The following is a 27141-nucleotide window of genomic DNA, read 5'->3' on the forward strand; positions in this document are numbered from 1 at the left end:
CCTGTTGCAAAAGACGTTTAATTCACCAGTAAAAAAGGACGGACAAACAATGAACATGTTATGAACAACTAAAACTACTAACAGTAGAAAAATCACTATACAATTTGATGTTCACTGACTAATGATGTACAAATACCTTTGTAAGTGTCTATTTAAGGGAAACACCTTATTTTATTTCACAACTAGTTTGTTTTAGGAGAACGAAACTTATCACACTCAATGATTTATCTACCTACCTAAAACTGTTAGCAATATTGAAACATTCAACTGCGGATGAAGAATAAGTTTAGTTATTCGACGAGTAGATGTGTAGATGAGCTGTTATCAGCTGTTGGAGATTTGTATTAGCCTTGAACTATCAACTGCACCGTATACTTTGTAAATACCACATTTCTCTATTTCCAACAATTACTGTGTGTGATTCATTACTGTGATAATAAATAGGTCACCGCCATATTGAAGCAGATACACAAATATAACTCTAAACACAGTTGCTACTAGAAATGATCATTATTCCGCCGGGGCTCTACCCAATGGAAAACTCGCGGAACTAACTACGATTGCGGGTAATCTCCTGCCCAGCTCCCATTCTGTAAGAAACCTGCCGTAGGAGATCTGGGCACAAGATTAAAATGCGCCTAACTAACAAGCAACATCATACCCCAATCAAGTGAACTAAAATTGTTTTGTAAAACCAAGTTGAAGAAAAAAAAGATGTGACAGAAAACTGAAGTACTATTTATTAACAAGGTTATTATACGCAGCTTCACTTATAGCTTCATTATCTTAAAACTTTTCATCTTTTTCAGGAGGCGGCGCTACCGACTTTTTTATTCTATATACAGGTAGGAATGCACCTTACCATGCATAAGTGAATGCTATGAACCAACGATGCGTTTCTGGAAACATTTGACACTGTTAACACTTAAGCTTGTAATCGAGTTTTGCTCACAGTTGTTCAACAACATGAAAGGCCTGTACCACGATAATACATTTAATTGTCATAAAAATTTACCAGAGAACTTTTAAAACCCAACGAGGGCGAAGGTACGTCAAAACATTCATAATGTCCAGTACATGAAACGTAAGAACATTGAACATTACAACGCAAACATGGATTTCAAGAAGGATTAACTTGGGGTGCGATTGAGTTTTGTCCTACGGAACAAAAATGTCTCTCTTATTATCATTTAGACTTATAGAGGGCGACTTGGTCCAAGTCTAATTATCATTCTACTGGCCTTTTACAAAACGTCACGTAACCACAAATTAACTAGCACCTCTACGTTTTTCATACAAATCGTATTCATCTTGACAGAGAAAGTGCCTCTGCTGTAAACTTGGTTTCTTTTATGACGATCTTAGCGCCTCCAAGCATCTATCATCTCGGCATAGCCCCTCCTCTCCGCCCCCTCCCCTTTCCCGCACCCCTTCCAAGGGGCGTGGTCTTGCCTCCTCTGCCTCGGGTGCTCCGCAGACTTGCTTGACTCGGAGCCTTGCTCACTAAAGATCAAAATAAACGCGTTGTGTTTAAAAGAAGTGAAACGGTAATTCAAATTCCGTACAAACTATTTCATGCAAATCTAAAATGATAGCTTTGTTTGCTCTTCAGAAACCACGTTAAGACGGAATTCATCAGGAAATCGAGTAATATTAATTGATGTTGGGCAAAAATCGAGTTCCAGAATAATTAAAATCATATTGCGTTATTTTCTACCCTTTTAAAGCTTAAGATGTAATTATCCTTGATAATACCAAAAATACCAACTGAGCAACAATTTCTTAACAGAGCCTGAGAAAATGAATTTCAAAGTTCACAAGAACAATGTAAACTATCTCACGAGTAGCTATTTTGTAAAATCATTTTTAGGCGACTCAGTGGAATTCTGTGGAACTTCGACATTTGCTTTCGATGCCTGGTGTTGTTAGAAATGATTTCTTTGATAAGATATTAGAAACAGTAACACAGACGTTTGCAATAAGATGTAAATAACTTTGGTACATAATTTTGTCCAATTAATACTCGAAGTCCTGGCGAATTTCGTATTAATATTGTTTGAAGGTAAACAGAAAGCAAATGAACAATCTTGTTACCTAGTTGTTGCTGTAGCCTCGCCTTGTTTGGAGCACATTCCTCTTTTAAATGCTTACTCCAGGCCTAGTGCGACAAAACATTGTTTTAATTAGTCTGACAACAAGTATTTTACATAATATTAAAAAAAACAAAATAAACAGCAGTACATGAAAGAACTGCTCAATAGCTTTCATTTGAATGGTCACACAAACTAGGGTTTTATACAGTCTGAAAAATTAGAACCACTATGTACAGCATAATAAACAGTGCCACATAAAAGTACTGATCAATAGCTTTCATTTGAATGGTCACACAAACTAGGGTTGTATACAGTCTGAAAAATTAGAACCACTATGTACAGCATAATAAACAGTGCTACATAAAAGTACTGCTCAATAGCTTTTATTTGAATGGTCACACAAACTAGGGTTTTATACAGTCTGAAAAATTAGAACCACTATGTACAGCATAATAAACAGTGCCACATAAAAGTACTGCTCAATAGCTTTCATTTGAATGGTCACACAAACTAGGGTTGTATACAGTCTGAAAAATTAGAACCACTATGTACAGCATAATAAACAGTGCCACATAAAAGTACTGCTCAATAGCTTTCATTTGAATGGTCACACAAACTAGGGTTGTATACCGTCTGAAAAATTAGAACCACTATGTACAGCATAATAAACAGTGCCACATAAAAGTACTGCTCAATAGCTTTCATTTGAATGGTCACACAAACTAGGGTTGTATACAGTCTGAAAAATTAGAACCACTATGTACAGCATAATAAACAGTGCCACATAAAAGTACTGCTCAATAGCTTTCATTTGAATGGTCACACAAACTAGGGTTGTATACAGTCTGAAAAATTAGAACCACTATGTACAGCATAATAAACAGTGCTACATAAAAGTACTGCTCAATAGCTTTCATTTGAATGGTCACACAAACTAGGGTTTTATACAGTCTGAAAAATTAGAACCACTATGTACAGCATAATAAACAGTGCTACATAAAAGTACTGCTCAATAGCTTTCATTTGAATGGTCACACAAACTAGGGTTTTATACAGTCTGAAAAATTAGAACCACTATGTACAGCATAATAAACAGTGCTACATAAAAGTACTGCTCAATAGCTTTCATTTGAATGGTCACACAAACTAGGGTTTTATACAGTCTGAAAAATTAGAACCACTATGTACAGCATAATAAACAGTGCTACATAAAAGTACTGCTCAATAGCTTTCATTTGAATGGTCACACAAACTAGGGTTTTATACAGTCTGAAAAATTAGAACCACTATGTACAGCATAATAAACAGTGCCACATAAAAGTACCCGTACGCCTATGATAACTGAACAGACGCACGGCAAAATGGAATCTATTTGTTAAACTGATCAATAGCTTTCATTTGAACGCTAGGGTTTTATCCAGAGACTTTAACTAGAACTACATTGTAAAGCATAATTAGTAGTTTAGCTATACGAGACTGACTCTACGGGTTTTCTACGGGTTTGACTCTAGGGTTTACGTACGGCAATAATGCTGAAAGAACAAAACCGGAGCGAGAACCACGTTTACTTTGCCTTTTATTACGAATGGGCGACACTCAAGTCTCCTACACACCGATTATCTGGGTTGTCAAGCCACTCTTCTCCGGGAAACGTTGCGTGACGTTTGTGACACATGCCTAACTGTTACATCGATGGCCGCACTAAACAAACACCGAAGTAACGAAACACATTTAGTGCGCGGTGCAACGTATAGCTATGAAGAAGACTTACCTCATCTCCTTTGCCAAGAGTTTTATTGCACAGAACACAGCGGGGACCTTTGGCCGCTAAAAGCAAAAACAAGAGTAATTAAATTACACCTCAGAGCCTATAGAGCAGTTTTCAATTGACTTTCGTAAAACCAAAACCAAAGTAATCACTCGGGCCAATCACAAAGGACGCAAACAATCCAGTGAACCAATCAAAACACGAAGCGAATACAGGTAGCCTGCAAGAAGCGCGGAAAATGTGCGCGCGCGAGTCACGATTGGTTTTGGTTTTACTTCTGATTGGCATAAAAAATCGCGCGTGTTTTAAACTAATCACTACGCTTAGTAATACAAAACTAAAGCAAACGCGAATTACTTTCGACATTCAAAAGAAAACCGCTCTAACACAGACAAAAGAAAACTAACATGGCAAGGAAACCCATTTCTCGGTCCCTATACCGTTCCGAGCTGAATTATGTCGTTAAGTATTAGAGGATATGTTACAATGTGAAAGCCCTCATCCAAATGAACCACAGAACGTCCGTGGCTTATTTGTTTCTAGAAGAAACCAAAATCTAATTGGTAAAACTCAATGATGACATAAAACACTTACGGCTGCATTTTTTCTCGGCAAAGTGCTCTTCAAGATCAACTTTTAGAACAGCTTCCTTGCACCTCGGACACTGAGCAAACTTGTCACTTGAGTCACACTCGGTCAGCAAATGCTCGCTGACTCCTGAGATTTCTGTCACCTGAGGGGAGGGGAGGGTAAGTATGAGATGCTAAGCAACGGTTATCAAGAAAAACGATTGCCGTTAACGTCCAAGGGAGGGGAGGGTAAATTACCTGAGCACAATGATCACATCTCTTTAGCATGGGACAGCTCTTCCAGTAATGCACGTCTAGCATTTCCTCTGTGAACGATTCATTTTGTTCGCCGCAGAAGATACACATTCTGTGGAGCATTGGAAATAATAAAAAAAATGATCATATTTCAAGACTTGAGCTTCCTCTTGTTTTAATCTGCCGGTAACACGAGGTATCGTCCAAGGCCAATCAACGGAGCCTACAGTTATGTTGCCTAGCGACATTACGTACACTACAGCACAAGATGGTGATAATCCTCTAAGTGAATTCCTGCCTTGTGTATTCCTACTTGATAAAATATTCTGAGAAAACGCATTCAACGATTTGATAGACACGGCATTTGTTCGCGTAAGGGCCGATTTACACGGTACGACTTTTTCGCGTGCGACAAGCTTACGACAGGCCTATGACATGACTTAAGACCATTAACACGTGGGCGCGTCTGTCGTCAGGATGTGGTAGATTGATTTACACGACGCGATTCGTGTTGTAGTCATGGCGTAAGCATGTCGCATGCGATAATCGTAGGCAACATCGTACTGTCTCATTCGCCCTAAATGCTTTTTTTCCAGTGAGGTGTATTGTAAACATAAAAGGACAACATGGTGACTAATTGGCTTTCCAAACTTTTCAACAAACAAAAAAACCCACTCGTTATTGTTGGACATTTATTTCTGTTAGTTTGACAAATCAAAGAAAAAAAATGCACAAGTTACTAATAAAGCGTCTTTCTGTTAGTTTTTCCAAACTTCTCAGCCAATCAAAGAACCGAGAACTGCACGTGCAATTATTTGGCATGTGGTTACCTTGACAACCTCACATACACATACAGAAGTATTAACACCCTTACCTGTCTACATCAACCTGTTCCTCTGCAAAGTAGAGATAAATAACAGACTTGTTAGTAATATATAGTTATTTATTTTAGTTATTTCCTGTCACGTGTTAATCTGTATGAAGTCATACTACCATACAGTCTCCACTGTAGGACTGCAGGCCCAAGATGCTTCGTATGATTGCTTTAGCATGTCACGTGACCCCCTGAACACAAGCAACACCAGTCAGATGCTTCAAGGAGTGAAATCAAGTTTAACCAAGATTTCTGTGGCATGCAATAGTTAGAGAAACCAAGTCTTTAGAATTAATTCCCCCACATTAAGTGAATTTCCGCCTGTGACGAATACATAGTTTTAGCCAACTCTCATTCTACAACAAATGCACTTGGAAATTTATAAAACATGAACCAATTAAATCGCAAAGGAAAAAACATGTAACAAATGGAAAGTGAAGGGAAAATATGCATAACCTAATGAAAGAGCTGAGTCAAATCATTTTTTGCCATGATTGCTTCGAACGGTTTCCTTCTTAAAATTATGAAATATCGTGGCGTAATGTTGCATTTAAATTTAATCCATGTTGAATGCACGCTTATGGTCATCGTTTACAAGAAACGCAGCCATCATAGTCCTGGCCACAAAAAGAAAACCATTGCACTCTAACAAAAGAGCAAAGAGTTTTTGTTTAGGGACATAAATTGAAGTCATTGGACGGATGAATAACTGTCACAACTTATGGCATACTGCTACTCGCATTGCATCCCTGTGTGCTAACCTTTAGCTGGCTTGGAGCTGCTTGCCTTGTTAGATTCCTGAAAACAAGATGGAGAAATAAGTTTGAATTACATTTACTTTAAAACAAACTTGATGTGGCTATTCACCGGAAAAAACTTACGCGCCGTTTTTGCCAAAGTAAACAAGATGGCTAGTTAACACACAAACAAAGCATATAAGGTTTATACTAACCCCAGCCATATCTCGGAGAGCTTGAAGTTGAGCCTGTAGAGCTGCAATCTAATACAAAGAAGAAGATAAAGATTAAACGTTTAGAGGTATTCAAACTTTGAAAACTAAGAAAAAAACTCGACGGTATGAAAACACCCAAGAATAACAGACACTTTTTTGCCACTTATTACCGCCGACAGGTTAGCTCCGTTGGTAGAGCGTCCGACTACCGTGCGGGAGGTCTCGGGTTCGATTCCCAGACCGGACCAACACTCAGGATCTTAAAATAGTTGAGCAGAATATGCTCCCTTTGCAATTACATCTGCATATGGGTAGATGTTCTAGTCTTCTCGGATAAGGACGACAAACTGTAGGCCCCGTCTCCTGCATCTTCAGTGTTATGGTCAGCAGGGGACGTAAAAGAACCCACACACTTTTCGTAAAGAGTAGGGCATGGAGTTCTCGGTGTTGTGGTCTGGTCTTTGCGCATTGTGCAGTATCAGATTACAGAGATTACAATTACTGAGACAAAATTATACAGACAGACTTTTAGTAGAATCAACTGAACAGCTACAGGATAGATTACAATTAAGAAGGGAAAGTGATGCAGCGCGCTTACAATTAGAATCGGAGGAGAGAAAAATTCGATTTATACAGTCTGCTCGAGAAAATAGTGCCACGCGTAGACAACAACAACAATTAAAGCAACAGCAACTGGAACTAAACAGAAATGATTATCTTTCCAATGGATGGAGAAATCCCGATCAGCCTTGACATCAGCAACAATGGGTTCAGAACGAAATGGCAAATTTTCATACAACAATGAACAGTTTTCAACACCAGCAGTTTATAGCCTGAATAGGCGTTGAGGGAGTATTATGTGGAAATCAGTGTTACTTTAATCCGAAAAGAAAAACGATAAAAATGAAAGGCTCAGGATTCGAATCCACAAAAAAAAATAATAATAAAAATAAAAATAAAAAACCCTAGCCGGATTCGAACCCCCGCCCTCAGTCCCGAAGATCTGATTCAAGTTCGATGCCTCACACCATTAGGCCCCCAGCCCGCGGCCGTGTGACGTCATTTCCGCCAGACACCAAGCTCACTTGTAAATATATATATATGACCGTAAACTCCACACGAGATTTCATCCCGCCTGAGCCCTTTGAGGGACAAAATTATACACCCCGCTACGCTCGGCCTTCGGCCTCGCTTCGCGAGGAATGAGTGTGTCACTGTACCTCTTCTTGCTTGGCTTTCTCTGAGTTCGCAGTAGCCGCCTTGGCTTGTGCCTGTGAGTAAATGATCACAAACAAAAATGAGGCGAGGAGCGAAACAAATCATGAAACCATGAAGCAGATCTCTTTTACTGTAGGGAGTGTAATCCAAATTTCGTTGTTGGCACAAGTCCTTGTCAAAGCAACCCAAAGATTTTTCGATCGCTATTGCCCAATCAGAAAGTAGCACCAGCAACTCCGAAAGTTGCATGTCAGCTTCACGTCATCAGCATTCATTACGTTACTTATACTTAGCAACAACTCACCGAAAACCGAGGTCTAAATTAATTCTCGGATACCTGTCCGCAACAATTAAGGGTTAGGTTCCCACCCAGGTTTCCACTAGAGAAGCTACTTTTTCCCGAACTGAGAACACAATAGATTCGAAGCCACACGAGAGTGAATAAAGTTTAAACAAGGCTGCTAGAATGTGACGCTTTATTTGCTAACGAGAAAAAATTCCAAGTAATAAAAGTAAAGATAATGCCATTGGTAGAACCTACCCTTCTCTCCGCTTCGGTAGGTTTTCCATCGATCCTGTCAAACCCGTCAAACAGGTTTCTATAAAGTGGGTTTTTCCTGGTGGCCGGCTCATCGGGTGGAAGATACTCACGAACAGTGTCTTTTACCTAAGAACAGATGCAAGCAGGTCAGAACATCCTTGAACTCAACCAGGTTTGTTTTGGCAGAAAAAATAGGAAAACAACAATCTTTATACCTTCTTGTACAGTTCCAGTACAATCCGTGAGGCGGGATCTCTCACGTCACCACTGGTGTGCTCCAGAGCCGGAAGAACAACCTGATAAAAAAAGAACAAGTCAATCCTCGTAGCACCTCATTACCAACTACCATACATTCCTTTCAAAGCCAGTGCCTCTAGTTGATTCTTTTCTATATTCTCATCACCTTTCTACTTGCCAATGTATTGAGACTGTAAAGAGAATTTATCTGAAAATCGTTCTTGTGGGTTTATAAAGTTTCAATTTGCCTCACATTTAGTGGCTAAATTGCATGTTGAGGTCAGTATGATAATGACCGTGACGAGTTGGCTGAGAATTTATAAAAAAAATTCTCTTTTTACAAAATAGAGCAAAAGGAAACAACTAATTTGCTGTAATTAGCATAATGGTTTTAATTTTGTATGAAGTACACTTCAGTGCTTTACCCTCATGATGTTGCCAGTGGAAAGGCTCCTGGAAAAGAAAAAAAGAAAAATATTTTGAGAGAATATAACCACAGGTGACCCAAGCACTATATGAGTTTATATTATAAAGCTGAAAATTCAATAAAAGTTGACAAAAATAAATAAAATGAAAATAAAGTTTGATATGCCGGTACGTCATTATGTATATATATACATAATGATGTACCAGCATATCAAACATTCGCTCAAAATCACTCCAAAACGCTCTAAACCCCTTCTAAAGTACAAAGGCAGTGACCACACACAAACACAATTACAAAATAAAACTTTATTTTCAGTTTGTTTATTTTTGTCAACTTTTATTGAATTTTCAGCTTTATAATATAAACTCATATAGTGCTTGGGTCACCTGTGATATAACAACAAGGAGTTAGCCAGCAAGCAACTAAGGTGGTCGCACACGAGGGGTTACGTGAAATGAGCCTTTAAAACCAAAAGTACCGACCCTCATTGCATTCGACACTCTACACTAATAATAATACGGCAGCATCTCTGTCAGTCAAACAACTAAACCAACCATGCACGAGGTGATGTCGACAAACTTACCCAGGTTTATCTGAGTCCAGTTCGAGAACGCCAAGAAGTTTCTCAATGATCTCTATTCTGCTCTTGTACATCCTGGGCTGTAATTTTACAAGTTGACAAAACAACAAAAAGTTAAGATATGAAAGTTGTAAAGCTTGAATCAGTGACGATCACATTCAACAAAGTATCATTTATATTTCTAATCTAAAATGCAACAGATACTCACTGCAACTTGGTGTTTTGATTTAAAAGGTCGCGTTACATGGTCTGGTATGACACCTAGGGGCTGAATAAAAACAGGAAGTAAGTAACCTAGCGTGCTCCAACGGAAAAAAATAACAAAAAGCAAAGGTTTGCAGTGTAATGCACTATAGCACGTGTTTACTGGTGGTGTGGGAACGGGTAGGGTGCGAAAAAAATCATCTAACAAAATAATAATTAACAAACTGTTTGGGTCTGTTGATTTGCCTGATTTAATTTATTTTGTTATGATTGTATGAAATTTGACTTACGTATCAACACTGTATGTTGATCTTGAAGTCAAGAAATCATCATTCAGTAAGATCTTAAGTAACAATGCTGACAAACAAAATTCTTAAACAAAAGAATATCTCTAACCTTGATGTCCTTGTGAACAGCCAGCTCCATAATCATAGCAGTGGCAGCATCACGACTTCTTGCAGCCTAAAGATAATAATCATATAGAGCAGTTTATGTTGATGTTATTGAGTAGAAAGAAAACAACGATGAAAAAATAAAACTAATATCAACGGTAACGAAGACAGCGATACAGTTATATACGATTTGACAAAAACGATTTCATAAAAAAGAAAAGCTTAACATGATAAACATTTTGTAAGCAGCCAGAAACACAAAATGGTTACATCAATAAAGTGGAACAACGTCTGTAAAACGTCACTTACCATTTCACCAGATTTTGTCAACAGAGGAGGGGTTGTCTAAAAAAGGAGATATTAAACAATTGAACTCACAGTTCACAGAAAAATTTGGCTGCAAAGACAATATTACTTATAGCAAACAATGTTTAGTTTTTATCAATATTAAACCAAAAACATATTCAGATGTTACATTAGTCTTACAAAGTTCCGCAAGATAGTTCTCACTTAGATTTGTCTGTTTTTCATTTATCAGAATTGCTTAGGCAAAGCGCTAAAACTCCAAACATCAGCTGTTTAGTTATGAAATATCTTGGTAATTATGTCAAACCTGTTCTAACTTCCGCATGAACAATAAAGTCAGTACGTACCTTTTCAGCAACATGAGACATTTCTGATTTCACAATTCTAAAGAAAGAAATGAAAAAATAAGCAAAAATAGGGCTGCAAAAGATGAAACATACTTAGCCAGAACAAAGATGTAAAATAAAAGTCTTACTTGTGATGAGGAATGTACGTCTTGACTAAGGAACGCAGCGTCTCAAGACAGGCATTAAATACCTAGGACAAACAGTCAGTTATGATTAGACACATTTTCACTCACAACTATACCAAAATTAAATACTTGTCATATTGTTTTATGGCTCTAGGGAAGATTAATAAGATGCTAACTTTTTGTAAAGCAAAAATGGTCTAAACGAGGGCCATGAATTAGACTATGACACTAAAATATTTCTAGTAAAAATGAAAGTTATTTAGGCTTCCACTTTTAAGGCAGCTGATGTTTAAGTATGAGGATTTTAAGGTCTTGAAAGCTTGAAAAATTGAGAGGATTTAAAATGGAAACAAGTTACTGGGGAGTGCACACGCCTTGCAACGTAAAGAACCTAAGCTTTTAAAAAAGAGCGTAACAACAAGCTTACTGAAAACACTTGATCCTTGATGCCTTTCTGAATCAGAAACACTGCTGCTTTAACAACTGTCTTGGGATCCTTGTCTGATGTCAGCTGAGGTGTGTCAGAGGACATTTCCTTTTCAAGGTTCTCCATCGCTTCCTGGCGATATTTCCACTGTTTTGAATATGCATGTTGAACCTGAACAAAAGTTGAAATTCTGGTTGAGCAAATTCAACCTCGTTCCCAGGGTCTATTGAAACTAAACCAGGTAAATTTGTTTAAGGCTTTAAGAATCACCTTTCTTGGAGTTAATCACGAAACTAGTGATTTGCAAGGTAGCATTGTATCAAATATTATAACCACATCAAAATCCCTCAGTTCTCATCTAATTGTTCCTAATTACCCTGTAGAATGAAAATTTTGGGACAGTATATTATTTTTCACAGTTGGGCAAGCTTTTGTGTTTGGTGAGATCAAATTTTGGCGATTTCAGGTAAGTTAAATTTTCTACAGTGAACTTTTTTTGTTGAACCTCAGAACATTTGTGTCACATAAAGCAAGAGGGTAAACAAAATTTTCAGATTTCATCGACTGTCACAACTATTGCAGATAAACAATCAACTGCTCACCAAATCCTCTCCAAACACTTCAATGACAAATGCCGCGGTTCTGAGATCATTCTCCTTCAAAGGCTCTGGGCTGTCTATCAATCAAAACAAGCAACAAACTAAATGAGAACTACACATGGAATAACAAGAATGAATTACAGAAAATTACCTGGAGGCAAATCAGGCGTCAAATTTGTTCTTTATGGAAACAGGAACGTCATAAGTTACAAATACCATGGATTTGGTTCTTGTAGCATGATGCTAATGTGCCAATTAAAAACTATAAAAATTACAAGGCAACTGATGGTTACCTCTTTCAGTGATTTTGATATACTTTGTAATAAAAACTGTCACTGATATTATTGCAGCATTAATTTTGTTGATCTGTTCCGATAGCAACGTAACTGGGCAAATATTCACTTTTAAATCTCTTAATTGTCAGAAAAGTACACTTGTGACAGGTGCTGATATTAAAATGATATTACCTCCTGAATTTGCTGGTTGGTCTCTTGGACTCTCTACTTCCTGCTCGGCTTCTGGAGACCTAACATTAAAAAATTAAAATGTTTGTTCACATGCCTTACACCCTATTGATGCACTGCACAAGAATAACATTATCACTAAAACAGTTCATGAAGCACTAGAGTTTTGCCTGAAAACACAGAATTCTCTTATCATGCTGCCTACAAGAGATAAATCTAAGATTCAAACCGATGGTATCATCAATTGATGACATGGCTCTACAGTAATCTACGTTACTAGTGACTCTTATGTGTTGCTATCTAGGCAACTAGCGGAGATTTGTATAGTACATAGTATTAACTCTAATCTGTCAGTCAGTCAGTCAGTGTCTGTCTGTCTGTCTGTCTGTCTGTCTGTCCGTCTGTCTGTCCGTCTGTCTGTCCATCTGTCTATTCATCCATCAGTCTATCTGTCTGAACAAGTCTGTTTGTTTTCCCAAGTCCAACCAGTGTGTCTTCCTGTCTCTTTGTGTCTGTTTTCGTATCGATGGAAATAAGGCACTTGATATACAAGAAATTCGAGTCATGTAAAAAACGAAGTTGAACAAAGAAGCAAAGCTTGTTTTTCAAACTACAGCCTTACCTTTTGTTTAGTGCTGGAAGTGGCCTGTCATCAGCATCATCATCCTATTCAGTAAACAGAACGTACTCAGTTTTTAACCATTTATTATTTAGTTTTTTTAAAAAAAGCTTGGAAATGTGTTCTGATTGAAAAGGTGCCTCAATGCTGAGCTAGGAAAGAAAGACGATTGTAAGTGGAATCACTCAGGTTATCATTATGTCTTTGTGCTGTTTAATGACAAAGATGTGACAACGTTTGGAAATTAAAGAGTTAACATGATACGCTTATGACATACCTTTCTTGGAGTGATAACAGGTGGTGTGTCTTCTCTTGGTGAAAGTTGCTGTTTTATTGGAGCCAGTGGAGGTGGAGTGCTTCTCTCTTCCTCATGATGGCGAGGAGGTGGGGTGCGTCTATTTTGATCTGTTACTATAGGGGGTAGGGGTGGTGGGGCTAAAAGTAAACAACAAAAGATAAGTGGGTGGTGCACTTAACGATAAAAGTACATGTATAAGCTAATATCTTTTAGTAGAAACTCAGCTGTGTTCTATGGAAATCCGCGAATCTGATTGGTTCTCCCACTGATTTCTATTCGCCGATAGAAAACAGTCGCGCGCAAGAGTAGCTCTTTAAGCGGTAAATTTTCTTGATTTTTGTCTTTAAAGTGCACAATATTGTAGGTTTTGGACTGCAATCCTTTAGAGTTTCTACTAAAACAATTAGACTACTCGCCCTCGTTTTCTATGAGCGATAGTCAACTCGGCTGCGCCTCGTTGACTATTTGCTCATAGAAAACTCGGGCTCGTAGTCTAATTGTTAAATATGATACCATACACAAAGTATCAGAGCTGTTGCCAACTTGTTAGAAGCATGTTAGATATTTACCGGTTAGAAAGCCTTTAACTATCTGAGTGATTTGCAATAAGCATTTGGCTTAAGATCACAGTGAAGTAGGCCTGGTTGCTACTGAATATGTGACCTAGGAAAGATAATGGCACCATCGACCTTCTTTACAAGAATGCCATGGCTTTGTCATAAAAAAGCCAAAACATAGGCTTATTCTAAACTTTGTTTGTTTATCCACCAAGCTACTACATGTTGGACCAAAATAAATGCACTAAGTAGCACAAATAACTTTACATGTAGTCCAATGCCAAAATAATAAGCAGGACTGTTGCTAACTAATTTTGCGTGCTCGATGTTTGATTAACAAAATATACACAAAAACACCCTATACAAAGAGACTGAAATTATCTCAAGGTATACTTACTTATATTAATTGGCCTGTGTTCATGTATTTTCCTCTAAAGAAAAACAGATCATGGAAATTAATACCAGAAGTTTTGATATACCATCAAACAAGAAGTTCTTCAGCTAAAACATTTTAACTGATACAGGAAAAAAGTAACCTGATACTTCACAAGTTAAGTAAAAGAGCACTGGTCTTTTAAATCACCATATGAACAAAATTAAAAAAAAAAAAACGTGGAAATGTACTGTAGCCAAAACTGCACAGCCAAGGAGACATCATATTCCAGAATAACAAGCCCATGTAGGCATAGAACTTTACCTATCACCCCCAATATCTTTCACACAATTTGATGTCAAACATGCAAACATGTGGAAAAAAACATACCCCATCCAGTTCCAGTAGTTCTTGGATGTCCAGCTGTTTATAGACATACAAACGAAATTCATCACTCTGTTTCTGTGAAGATAAAAATCAAGCAAAGACAAATGAACAGAGGTCTTATCAAAGCAAATGGATTAAGTCAGTGAAAAAGGACTAAATGACAAAAACAAGATTTTTTTTCTTTATACTGTTATATTTCAAATCAGCTTGATTTTTATTCCCCTTTGTTTCAGATTATGATAGTGAATATGAAACAATGAACAACAAAAATCAAACTGGTTTAAAAAAAAAATTTGAACCAAAAGTAAATTTGAACCACCACACATACATTTTTTATGGTGTTACCCGCTCCTAGCGCATACATCAAGAGTACTTACCCTCATGGGTTTTTGGTTAAAGAGTAAAATTTAAATAGAACAGTTATTTCCAAGAACTCTGGTTCGAAAATGTAGACTGCACAAATTGAGGAAGACCATTCATCCCAGTTGGTTCATGTATAAACTGGATCCAGTACTATTTTCCATCAAGGGAAAACAATAACTGGCAACTGAATTATCTGTGGTAAGCACAATTTCTTTTGGTTTGTCATGTTTAATGATCATCCCAACCGGTTCTTTCCCGTTAGTGGTAAGCATCCCAAGACAATATGTCCTAGCTATTTCATAACTTTCTTCATTCTTATAACCTGTCCTTTTGACAATGTGACTACAATGTCTGGAGAACCCATATATCACTTCTGAATGTTAACTCAAGATTAAGCTACATGATTAATGTGGAAATTAAAACGCATCTAATTAAAAATCTAAAAGAAAAACAAAAAGGTTTTCTTTAGAAAAACTCACTTTCTTCTCCATAGCAAGATCATAATCTTCCATTTCAACAGCTTTTTTCTTTTCAACTTCATATCGTCCCAGCTTCTCACCAACCTATTAGGAAGGATGTCATGTGAGCTGCTCATTGAGTAAGTGGGAAAGTTGAAAATAGTCATTGTACTTTTGCAGTTCTAATAACTAATGTAAATGCATTTAATAATCTCGTTTCTATAATATCGACAGCAATAAATTAGGTTATTAGTTCTAGCAAATCATTCCTAATTCCTTGTGCACACCATGATACATTAATTTTTGGATAACAAAAAAAAGGAAACAATTTAATTAGTTCTATAAAGCTCATTAAAAGAAATTCACCCCACTAAGAAATTCATCCCTGTATGCAATTTAAGAAAGCAAGAACAAATTCTTAACTATGCAAAACCTGAAAATTGCAATTTCAGCGTTGTTCTCACCTTGTACAAGTCTGAGATGACAGCTGTCAGTTTCTTTGCATAGTCATACCTTTCCTCTGTTCGAAAAGAAGTTAAAAATTATGATAATAATTTCAAGTATAAGGGAGGGACTATTTATTAAACATAGGCACGCTAAGCGTGCAGGAGTTATTTTTTCAATTTATGTAGTGGCTTGGGGTGAAACTGGGTGATTGTCCTGTTGGGATGGTTTATGTCATCGGTTGAGCTATTTGTGTATGGCGGCCCACGGAGTCACTTTTTTGCACATGCATTTTGATACATCAATAAGTTAATTTTATGATTTAATTGAAAAACAAGAACTAATTTAATTATCAAAATGCCACAAAATGGCACGTTCTTATTCTGTTTAAAGCGGTTATTTTGTTGCTAGCTTTGTAGCAACCGTAACATGATACTTTTGTTTGTTACGGAATACTTTTGGCTTTTTGCCAAACACTGTAACATGATACTGTTGTTTTTCTCACTTAAATTGTAGCATGATACCTTTGTTTTTTGAAAACGAATGTAACACGATACCCTTGTTTTTCTCGAAAAAGCCATGTCTCTATTTAACATGCTCAATAGTCATTGAACGAAAAGTACTGTAATAAACGAAGTAATAAACGAATCAAATCAAAAACCACTCTCTACGGGAAATTCCTTTAAAAGTGCAGTACACCTGGAGTATTTGTTTCCTGTCAGAACTGTTCAACAAAGATTTTGGTTCATTTGGTTCAATTCAACAAACAAGAACTAATTGAGTTATTAAATTGTCACGGAATGGCATGCTCTTATTCTGTTTTTGCTATCGATCGTAGTTGCTTTTATATACAAAGTAAATACTTATACCGGTTCATTAAATGTTTGAAAGAGAAGTTTTAAAGGTATAAACACAAACATCACTTCTGAATTGGTGAATTGAGCAAGACGCTCAAGAGACTTATTAAATTAATTGCAGTTTGCAGTTATTTAACGCCACAAAGTCTCCAGTAATATTTAGGAATCTAAAGAAGATTCCTTTCCATTTCTTCAACTCTTTGTAAATACACCCACAGTATTAACATCATAATGACAACATTAATCTTTAAATCTGCTGTGTGCAAAATGTTTTATGTAATTTTTACCAAGGTCAGGAAAGCTAGCCTCTTCAAAACGAACGCTCAAGTTTGTGTTGGGCCTTTTGCTGACGGTGTGTGGGTTGTTAGCAGGTGAGCATTACGAAAAACATGTTTTTAATCCAGGGTTTATTCACAATTCACCAATTTCGCCTCCTACAAATCTAAAATCTTGGAACAAAATCACTCACTACAACTGTGTCAGATTGCTTCCCCTTTATAAACTTCAATTTGATTGGTTCTGATAGTACCTGAAATCTGATTGGTGTGACAAACAAACATACTCCACTGACCCACTGACTGACTACACGGTTCATCACGCCGACTAAGAGGTTATTTTTGAAAAAATAACTCAAAAAACAAACATGGTAAACGGCTAATTAAAAAGCAAGAACTAAAAAATATGTTGAAGAATAGTACTATCATAAACCAGGATCTTGTTGAAAAACTAATACTGTTGATGAAATAAGCCACAATTTATTGCAGAATTATTTAAAAAGTTGGAAGCTAAAATATTATCTAGAATCTTTTGGGATATTAATTATAGAAAATAGCAATTTATTGAAAATTATTCAAAATAAGTTACTATTTTTTTTGTAAAAGTACAACTGGATTACTGAACATTAGTTATAATCTTCTCATGACAGAAAAAGTCTAGTGATCAAAATATAGCTGATAAAACAAATTTATTATTTTTGAAAAATGTTGGAGAAAAAATTAAGTAATAATCAAGCCATTAGTCGACAAAAAACTGTTTAAAACAATAAACTACTAAGTTTTGACAAAAAAGGTAACAGTTGGGTACAAACTACAGTTGAGAAAAGAGGCAATCAGTTGTTAGAAATAGTCATGTATCCAAAAATTAGATGACTTACTATTATTATTAAAAACTGAGTAATTACTTTTAATTCACGTTTTACAAAAATTGACAAATTGTCAACATCAGTAAGCAGGTGTTGCCAATTTTTTTTTTATTTTCTGCTACTATTGAAAAAGTTTCAATAATCAGGTGTTTATGTTTCAATATTTTGTCAATAATTTTTCTTTGCACCAGCAAGTATTTCAGAATTTTCTTTTAATAAACGCTTATTATCAAAAATTAATATCCTACTAATAATATTTTTGAAGTAATTATGATTTCTTAAACTCAGTAACTACTTTACATGTAATTTATGTTTAACATAAGTCAATGGTTATCAATTGAAGAAATAGTTGAGAAAACCCTTATTATTTAAAAAAATCTTTATAACAAAACAACCGGTTGCTGAAGAACTATTTGCAATTGTTAATTATGGATTTTTAAAAGAATGTCAAGAATTGTACAGGATCAAAGAAGAAATATTAAGGTTGTAAAATTTAGTCACAGCTTCTAACAACATAGATATATAAGAATAATGCACAAAAGGAATTTTTACACAGATTAACACACCACAAGCTGAACATTAATTCCTCGCGAAGCGAGGCCGAAGGCCGAGCGTAGCGTGGTGTATAATTTTGTCCCTCAAAGGGCTCAGGCGGGATGAAATCTCGTGTGGAGTTTACGGTCATATATATTTGTGAGCTTGGTGTATGGCGGAAATGACGTCACACGGCCGCGCGCTGGTGGCCTAATGGTGTGAGTGTCGACTTCAAATCAGATCTTCGGGACTGAGGGCAGGAGTTCGAATCCGGCTAAAGCTTTTTTTTTTTCTTTCTTTTTTTTTTTTACTTTTTTTTGTGGGTTTGAATCCTGAGCCTTTCATTTTTATCGTTTTTCTTTTCGGATTAAACTGTACCACTGATTTCCACATAATACTCCCTCAACGCCTATTCAAGCTATAAACCTTTCATGGCCATCAGAGGCGCGCGGGCGGAGGGTTCGAATCCTCCTGCCGTTCATTCTTCTTTTTTTTTAATGCCCTGAAATAAATGTCCAAAATGCGAACATCCAATAATTTGTCGATGATTTTGAAAATAGCCTGCGTTTCCCAACGCTTTATACCTCTTTACAAACCAGAAACACTGGAAGAGCCGCCATTTTTAAAGCGGAGTAGACACTGGGAACGAGGGTGTCTTGGTCATGTCCGTTACTAGGCAACAATAACAAATCACCGGTTAAAACCGGTTATCACTCCTTATTTATAAGATCCCCCCTCCCTCCCCAACCCAGAGCTTCGCGAGGCCCTGCGAGTCACGTATTACTAGTTAAGTACATGTAGTTATGGCCTTACTGTTAGCTTACAGTCAGGCAATGTGTTGGCCAATGTGTTAGTTAGATTTGGTTCTCTATTTCTACAGTGAAATATTAAATACATGTACTGACAATACTACTTTCTCCATATAAAACTATTGTTAATAATACATTGCTTACGTTGTACTGCTTCTCTTTTCCTGTCTTCTAGTTTTCTAATCAAGGCCGCTGTTTCAGGATCCTGTGAAAGGTATCAACAATTGAATAATTACTAAGTAAACTTGATTCTTTCAATAATATCAATTTACCATTTTTGTATCTCAGAATTGGACTGGAACTCTCTTACAATAGAGGTTACGTTATTGTAAGTAAATCTATTTAAAAAAATCCCCTGTATTAGCTTCCATTGCAAGCTAGGTTCAATTCAATCTGAGAATATGAAAATTGCCTATTTCAATAAAAAAGGTGTTTTTACTACATTATTAACATGCATTAAGACAAAAAAAATCAAAAATTGTGCAGTTGTCACTGCAGGCAAAGCACACACATCATAATGATTATATATTAAAAACCAAGTTTTGTGTGTACAACCTTGTTTAAAAATATATCCAAACCTGGTACATGTCAAAAGCCAAATCATCCATGCGAGAGATGTAATCAGGTCTATAAAGAAAGAAAAAATGTGTTAACAACATTGATTTTTTTGTATGGTTATCACCAAATACTGTAGTTTTTTTATTTATTAGTTATGTACAATTTGTTTCTTAATTGTTCCTTGTTTTGCCAAAATCCTTAAACAAAGGAAAACACAAGTTAAATCATTTTGACCTGAAATTCTTATTCATTTAAACTACAACAAAATCATACATGTACATATGCATTCAAAAAATTTGATGTAAATGGAACTCTGAATATAAGAAACAAGCCCTGTCATACTAGCCATTTTATTTGTAAACAATAACAAAATATCACCACAAACATAACATACAGGTGTATACAATTCATGAGGCAAAAAGCTGAAAGCAAGAGAGCTTGTTTACTGGATGTTATCTGGTGTGTGTTGAATTTTAATAACAGCACCTTTCAAACTAATGCACGTTTTGAGAATGTACTAATTCAACATACTTGTTTATTCTGCCCCATAAAGGACCATTGCTTGAGTTAGGGTTCATGTATCCCTGCACAAGACTATCAACATTCTTCAACTGGCAAAAAACAAAAACAAAAACAAACAAAAAACGCATGTTTGTCAATCCGTGGCACTTTCCGCCATTTCGATTTCCGCTTGGTTTATTTGGTTCGTAAAACTGAATGTCTCTTTATTTTATATTTTCCGTTCTCGATAGTGCGATAAGTTTTTGATAATTTTATCTTGTGCTTTATCCATTTTTCTCTTTCCTTTTTATTAAATTACCATATTCTTTATTCTGGTTCCGCTTTATCCTTTTCTTTTTTCCTTTTTCAATTTTTCATTTATCTTTTTTCGTTTTTCGTTTTTCTTTATTCCCATTTTCCTTTTTCCTTTATTCCGTTTTTCGTTTTACCTTTTTCCTATTTTCTTTTTTCTTTATTTCTTTTTCTTTTCTCCTTTTTTCTATTGTTGATTCAGAAGGGATTATTCTCAAACCTTTGTTGACAAGCAGCATGACACGTGCTCCAACCTCCTCTTCCACCATTCGTGTGACTTGCTCGACGTACATCTGATAGATTTCAGTTTGCCCATGTTCCCTGCTTGCCTTGAAAGTAAATGCCGGTTGCGATGGAAGCGACTGTTTCTTACTGCAGCTGGTTTCTCTCTTTTTGCCGCTTGTGCCCGCGGCCAAGTAAGATGATTGGTACGAAAAACGATTTCAAAGGGGTACGGGTAATTTGTCGTTGGGGTCGGGCTTGCGACTTATTTGCTGACCTTGTACTTCGTATGTAACAAAGGATAATATGTCCGCCACATTGAAAACCATTGTGTCTGGATCGAGCATTACCACACTGTCATCATTAGATTAGATAGATCGTTTCGGCCTGCAGGCTAAACACCTTGGACAACAAAGTAATCGTGCTATCATTGAGCTTTACTTAAACAACTTTTTCTCCGCTTTGGACTTGCACAAAGTTCTCCACATCAAAGTTCTGCCATATCATGAAGACCACTAGGCACCAAATAAAGCTCACATGGAAATGGCGAAAAATGGCGCGAGATTTGCAAGCAAAGGTTACTGGGTATGCGATTGAGAGAAAAGAAAAAAAGAAAGAAAGGAAAAGATAAAATGAAAAAAGAATAAAGAAAAAAGTAAAAAGTAAAAAGGAAGAAGGTGAAAAGAAAAAAGAATAGAGAAAAAAGGAAAAAAGGGAAAGGGAAAAGGATAAAAAGAAGAACGAAATATTGATAAAGGGAAAATAGAAATTTGAATAAAGAAAAGGTTTAAAGGATAAAGGATTAGACGGTACCAGAAAAAGAAATATGAAAAACGGAGAAAGCACAGGATAAAATTATCAAAAATTAATCCAACTATCGAAAACGGAAAATAAGAAATAAAGAGATATTCAGTTTTACCAACCAAATGAATCAAACGAAAAACGAAATGGCGGAAAGTGCCACGGATTTTTGTCACATCAATTTTCCTTAATTGGTTCTTTCTATCTACATGTTCTATGGTAAACAGTCTGAAATCTTTCTATGATCATAAAGTAATAGGCAAATTCCAAGATAGCAGTTTCAGTATTACTTCTACTAATTAATGTTTACCTTAAAACTTTATTTTGCTAATTTGAAAATTTCCCCTTTCACCACTTATTAAATGGACTGCATGATTCTTAAATGTATCAAGGGTAACATATGATATATGAACTTTATTTCTTGTTACTCACTGGATCAGGATCAAGTGGATCATAAGGTGTGTCCAATCGGTCCCCAATCACATTCACAGCAACCAAGCCAACCTACAACAGATTAAGTGGTAGAGTTACAAGATGCGTTTTATTAGAAACCTTAAAACTGGGTGGTTACAGTTTGTTTGCTTTCCTGGTTAAATGTCACTTTGACCAGAGGGCGGGGGAGCACTCCTATAAAATTATATGAGCTATATAATATACGGTTTAGTCTGGGATAGGGTATAGAAATCTGGGGGTCTTGGTCTAGAATAGGGTATCATTTTGCCGAGAAACTGATAGGTGGTATGAAGAATTAAGTCCAGAATTGGAATCGAAACTCAGAAAAGAAAGAGGGTTTCCTAAATGTAAATAAAATCATCACGGAAACGTTGTTGACAGATGGTTTTCCTTTAAAAACACTAATAGTGATACGTACAGTTATACATTTTGTACAACAAGTTTGGTTTAGGGTAGGGATTTTCAGTGTCTGGTCTAGTATGGGGTTGAACATGGTCTGCTATAGGGTAAGGGTTTCAAAGTCCCAGCGGCACACCCCACCCAAAAAAATTATGAGTGGCCCCACCCCGCACCCCCGGGCTTTGAGATCATCCATCATCCGTCCATGTTAAACATATTGTTAGCTCTCTCTCATTATTCCTAGCTTTATTTTAAACATAATACATGATTGTACATTTTCTGCACAATCCTAAAATAAACTTGCCTGATTGTAAATATTGTACTTGTTGACATGGTTCTTGTGTAGGATAAGCTTTACAAAATGGCCTTCAGCATCAAGGTGGATAGATTTCAATTCTCTTGCCTGAAGGATTATAATTTTGTAGAATTAGTTTCAGACTGAACAAAACAAAATATGTGTGTTAAATTGTCCCTGATTGATAATCCCTCTAGACTGCATTAATCCAGTATAAGGTTTTGAAGTTGAATCTGAAAACTATATATTTGCTTTCTATCAAGAAATTTTAAAACATCCCTGAAACTCGTTTTTTAAGTCTTAAAAAAAAAGAAACCTACTGTAGTTTACCTTGAAGTCTGTGTTTTCATTGTCAGAGAGTCCAACATATCTTAAAAATAAGCGTACAATAAATCAGATGATATCAAAGAAGCCCACACACAACTGGAAGTTAACTCATTTCTTTATCATAATATAAACTTGTGACTACAAAAATTATTAAATCACTGAATCACCCAACAATATAATCTAACAGGCACATCCTCATATTTCTACTAATTGTCAACTTGATCATTTAACAACACATAAAAGGAAAAATATGCAGAAACAATTCAAGCAGAGCCAGTCCTTTATACTTTATAATTCGATGCAGATCAAGGACGGGCATTCATCAGAAATTGTGTTTTCTAATTATACTTCAAAGCAGCAAAGCTAAGCGATGCAAACCATAACTATGATTAATCAAAAATTTCATTTTAAAAAGTGGCATAAATAGTTCAAATTTAATATGTTGTGGTAAGACTCTTTTCATCCCTCTTTAGGCCTTATTAATATTAAAATTACTAGTGAGACATATGTATGAATTTGATGACAAAAATTAATTATAGACAGTAGACATTTTTCACAGAGTCGCCTTCCTCTACACTGATCAATCAAAAGGTAAGGTACATCAAGCTAGGCACAAAGACGTCACTGAACATTATCTGTTTTTTTTTTTTCTTTTGCAATAAAGCCACTGAAAATGGTTCACAGGTTGCCTCTGTTTTTTTTATTCTTAAAGGCCATAGTCTACATCAAGTCATTCCGATCAACCAGAAAACACAAAGACAGTGTCAGGATAAAATCTTACCCCAGCCGTTTAAACTTGGATGTTAGCAAGGAAGGTGATTGTCCAGCAGGCACTTTACTGATCAACACCTCCACTTTACTGGCTGAAGTAACAAATTCAAAAATCAACAGTTAGCGATGTGACAAATCTCAATATAAGCTTGCCCAGAGATCTAGAACAACCTTTCATATTTCATTTTCACTGCACCCTGTAGCGGTGAATGAATGAATATTTCTTCTCTCCCCTGGATGGGATGAGAGTCCATCACAGGGTACCCCCCAGTATATAATTTCACCGATACGTATTCATACATTAGGGTGGAGAGAGGCACTATGAGAGCTAAGTGTCTTGCCCAGGAATACAACACAGCGACCCTGGCCAGGGCTCCAACCCGGACCGTTTGATTCGGGGGTCCGGGGAACTAACCATGCCTCTCTCTAATAAACGCCTCATATCTATTTAACGCCCCCCTCAAGACCCCTCAAATTTAATAGATGCCCCGGACATTTATTAGATCATTTGCCACTGCACCTACCAGTGCATTTTAAAACTATATCATTTTAATTTTGAAGTGTATAAAATAATTCCTTTTTATTTCATAGGATTTTACTTTAATTTGCACAACAAAGAGCACTTACGTATCATGAACTGATGTGACAGTAACTGAAGCTTCCGCACGCGTACAGGTTCCTTCATCAACAATACCAGTTCTTGAGGATAAAGACAGAACCTAAAAATATATATAACATATTTATTAACTAGTGGACAGGTCAATTTAATCTTTAGGAGGTATCTTATTCATGTGCACATTTAAAAGCATCACATTTTGTCTGCTACTAAAAGTTATTTTTTAAACATTTGGATGCTTTTCAAATATTGACAATGTTCTTATTTAAAAAGTTTAGGAACCATACCTGGAAGACTGCCATCCTTTTGTTGTGGGACTATGGAACTAAACCAAGAAATAAAATTATGTGAAGTTTGTTACAAAAATTTTACTACATTTTTTTAATAATTTTTTTTATTGCATGTTTGTACGACCTTTGATCAACATTTTGAAAATCTTCAGAAAATCGTTGAAAATCTTCGGAAAACCATTTATAACCTCGTTATTAGTAGGTTTATATAAAAAACAACATAATGTATGGTTGCTTGGAGATATGAAATTTCTTGTGAACACTCAAAGATAAATTTCATATCTCTGCACAACCATGTATTATCCTCTATAAAAAAATTATATCACACCTCTAGTTCTTTCTCACGGTGGTTATCATCAGCACTAGAACTGTAAACCACTTGGAATGGTACTTTACTTGGCATGAAGTTGCCTTCTTTTTACGTACTTCTTCCTATAAACCATAAAAAAGTTAAAACTAAAATTAAATACCTGTTGTTTTAGGCAAGGATACAAACTTCACATATAGCAGTAGATTCAATAAATATTCATGGCTCACTAATACTCTTCATGTATTTAATTGATTTAGCCATCCTAAGTTTGTAATCTAAAGGTTTCTTTACCCAATGAACAAAATCAAAAAATGCACTCTTTTACAGTGTTATACATTAAAAAAGGGGATTTAAATCACTAATAACTTGACAGTTAAGGGCCAATTAAAATGGCATTAATCAACAAAGATTACAAAATGTCCTGTTTGTTTTCTAAAAGCCCAGAATGGTTGTTGGACAAGCGAACCATACAGTAAGTACTTCAAATGGAATTTAAGAAACTAAGAGAAGTTGCTTCTCAAGAAAAATAAAACAAGTATAGTAGTCTCTGATGACCTAAAAACTGTAAATTTTCCGATGGCAATTTAACTGTTAAAGGCAAGTCAGTTCTTAGTTCTGTATGGTGTACTTTATTATTTCAGTTGACCCTATTTAATACAGACACCAAAGGGAAGATTTATGGTGGTGTGTGTATTACAATCACGGAGTCAAATATATGAATTTTGAGCTCTTTCGCACCAAGTGAACTGTCCATTAAAAGGGAAAGGCCTGCGTGATTATAGAGGTGTCTGTAAGGAGAGGTCTGTTTTAACATTTTTAAACATTTCATGTACATGTAGGGCACATGAGCCTGCATGTCATTTCCTACTTACTTGTGACCAATGATAAACAAATATATTAAGTCTAAGAGAGAAATCCAGTCCAAGTAAGACTTTATTATTTTAATATTTCTTAAACTGTATTCTTTGCAGGAGCAAAATTTGTGTGGTAGGGGGCAAATGCTTAACAAGTAACAGAGTGGTCATGACAACAGTGCAGAAATCAAACTTAAGTTATAAATTAAGTACCCACAGGAAAAAATAAACTATACTGCAGCTGCTTGTGAAAGGAATTAATCAATGATTTCAATTTGCCTAGAATCGAATATCAGAGAAAAATTAACATACAAATTGCTTTAAGACGACGATCGAATTGAATATCAATTAAGAAAAATTACCATTTGTACAAATTGCTCACGACAAATTAAATGTATTTTTAATCATGTTCTAGAACAACATAGATGACCATGTAAAATCTTAGAAAGGAAGCACTCATTGAGGTTATTAAGCTGGCGTTTTACGATCGAAAGAGACGAAAAAAATCAGCGAAATCGCATGGAAACGATTTGTTGATAACCTTACCAATATGTGTCACACTGGAATGCAAGTGATATAAATGTACAATTTTTGCAATTTTAACGAAAATTCCACAAGTTTTTTCAAAGATCTGTCGCTTCAGACCACTCTCTTTCGCGCCATGGTTGCAAACGACAATTTTACATTCAGAATAATCTTAATACGTGTGTAAAATAAGGTCACTGAATCGAACCGTTCAAGCATAAAACCAAACGTCATTTACAAACACTGAACACTCGACGACAGAAAAAACACCGCTTCAGCAAATCCACGTGTGTAATTGATATAACGAACCTAGGAAAAGGTGCACAAACGATTTCTTTTATCACTAAAAAAAAATTCCACTCTGCAATAAGTAGATTTGTTTACTTTGCTGAAATCATGAAAACAATCAAACACAAGCAACTCCTACCTGAACGACTCGACGAAACACACTTCAAAATTTTGGCGCGAAGCAAAAACAGCTCGCGCTTCTTGCAGTAATTCAGCCCTGTTGCACCATGTTCTCTAGTTATACACCTCTTCTAGCCTTCCATGACTTTATCGGAAGTTTTTTCTATGGTTATTTCTTCCAATATAATTACCACACTCGAGCCAAATTTTGTTTTCCCTTGTCTGTTTGTGACACTCACGCAGCCAATTTTTTTCTTGGAGGGAGACTGGAACGGCGGAAC

At 36.1% G+C, this 27141-nt stretch overlaps 1 protein-coding gene across 1 annotated transcript; it reads right to left on the minus strand.

Moving 5' to 3' along the window:
* LOC144657474 (centrosomal protein of 104 kDa-like) lies at positions 1-27096 on the minus strand. The gene is made up of 39 exons (XM_078517815.1): positions 26880-27096; positions 25092-25195; positions 24761-24798; positions 24485-24576; positions 23868-23949; positions 23090-23129; positions 22769-22867; positions 22045-22116; positions 20308-20387; positions 19797-19845; positions 19363-19423; positions 15898-15953; positions 15455-15538; positions 14616-14687; positions 14250-14283; positions 13275-13432; positions 13001-13044; positions 12382-12440; positions 11918-11991; positions 11316-11486; positions 10892-10953; positions 10764-10800; positions 10420-10455; positions 10115-10180; positions 9723-9782; positions 9518-9594; positions 8933-8960; positions 8486-8566; positions 8271-8396; positions 7732-7782; positions 6512-6559; positions 6321-6357; positions 5560-5581; positions 4689-4797; positions 4456-4594; positions 3865-3920; positions 2095-2158; positions 1238-1503; positions 1-1195 (listed from the first exon to the last, which is right to left on the minus strand). Exons 2-38 carry the CDS (start codon positions 25164-25166, stop codon positions 1382-1384), a joined length of 2661 nt encoding a protein of 886 aa, XP_078373941.1. The 5' UTR covers positions 25167-25195; positions 26880-27096; the 3' UTR covers positions 1-1195; positions 1238-1381.
* Between the last annotated feature and the right edge of the window lie 45 nt (positions 27097-27141).

The sequence above is a fragment of the Oculina patagonica genome, chromosome 6 (assembly GCF_052425735.1).
Source record: "Oculina patagonica isolate OP01 chromosome 6, crgOcupat, whole genome shotgun sequence".
Taxonomy (NCBI): Eukaryota; Metazoa; Cnidaria; class Anthozoa; order Scleractinia; family Oculinidae; genus Oculina; species Oculina patagonica.

Coding starts and splice junctions, on each gene's coding strand:
- LOC144657474 (XM_078517815.1), bottom strand. CDS start 25,166: ATGCCAAGTAAAGTACCATTCCAAGTGGTTTACAGTTCTAGTGCTGAT. Junction 10,801..10,891: donor ACGTACATTCCTCATCACAA/GTAAGACTTTTA, acceptor TTCTTTCTTTAG/AATTGTGAAATCAGAAATGT. Junction 9,595..9,722: donor AATCAAAACACCAAGTTGCA/GTGAGTATCTGT, acceptor GTAAAATTACAG/CCCAGGATGTACAAGAGCAG.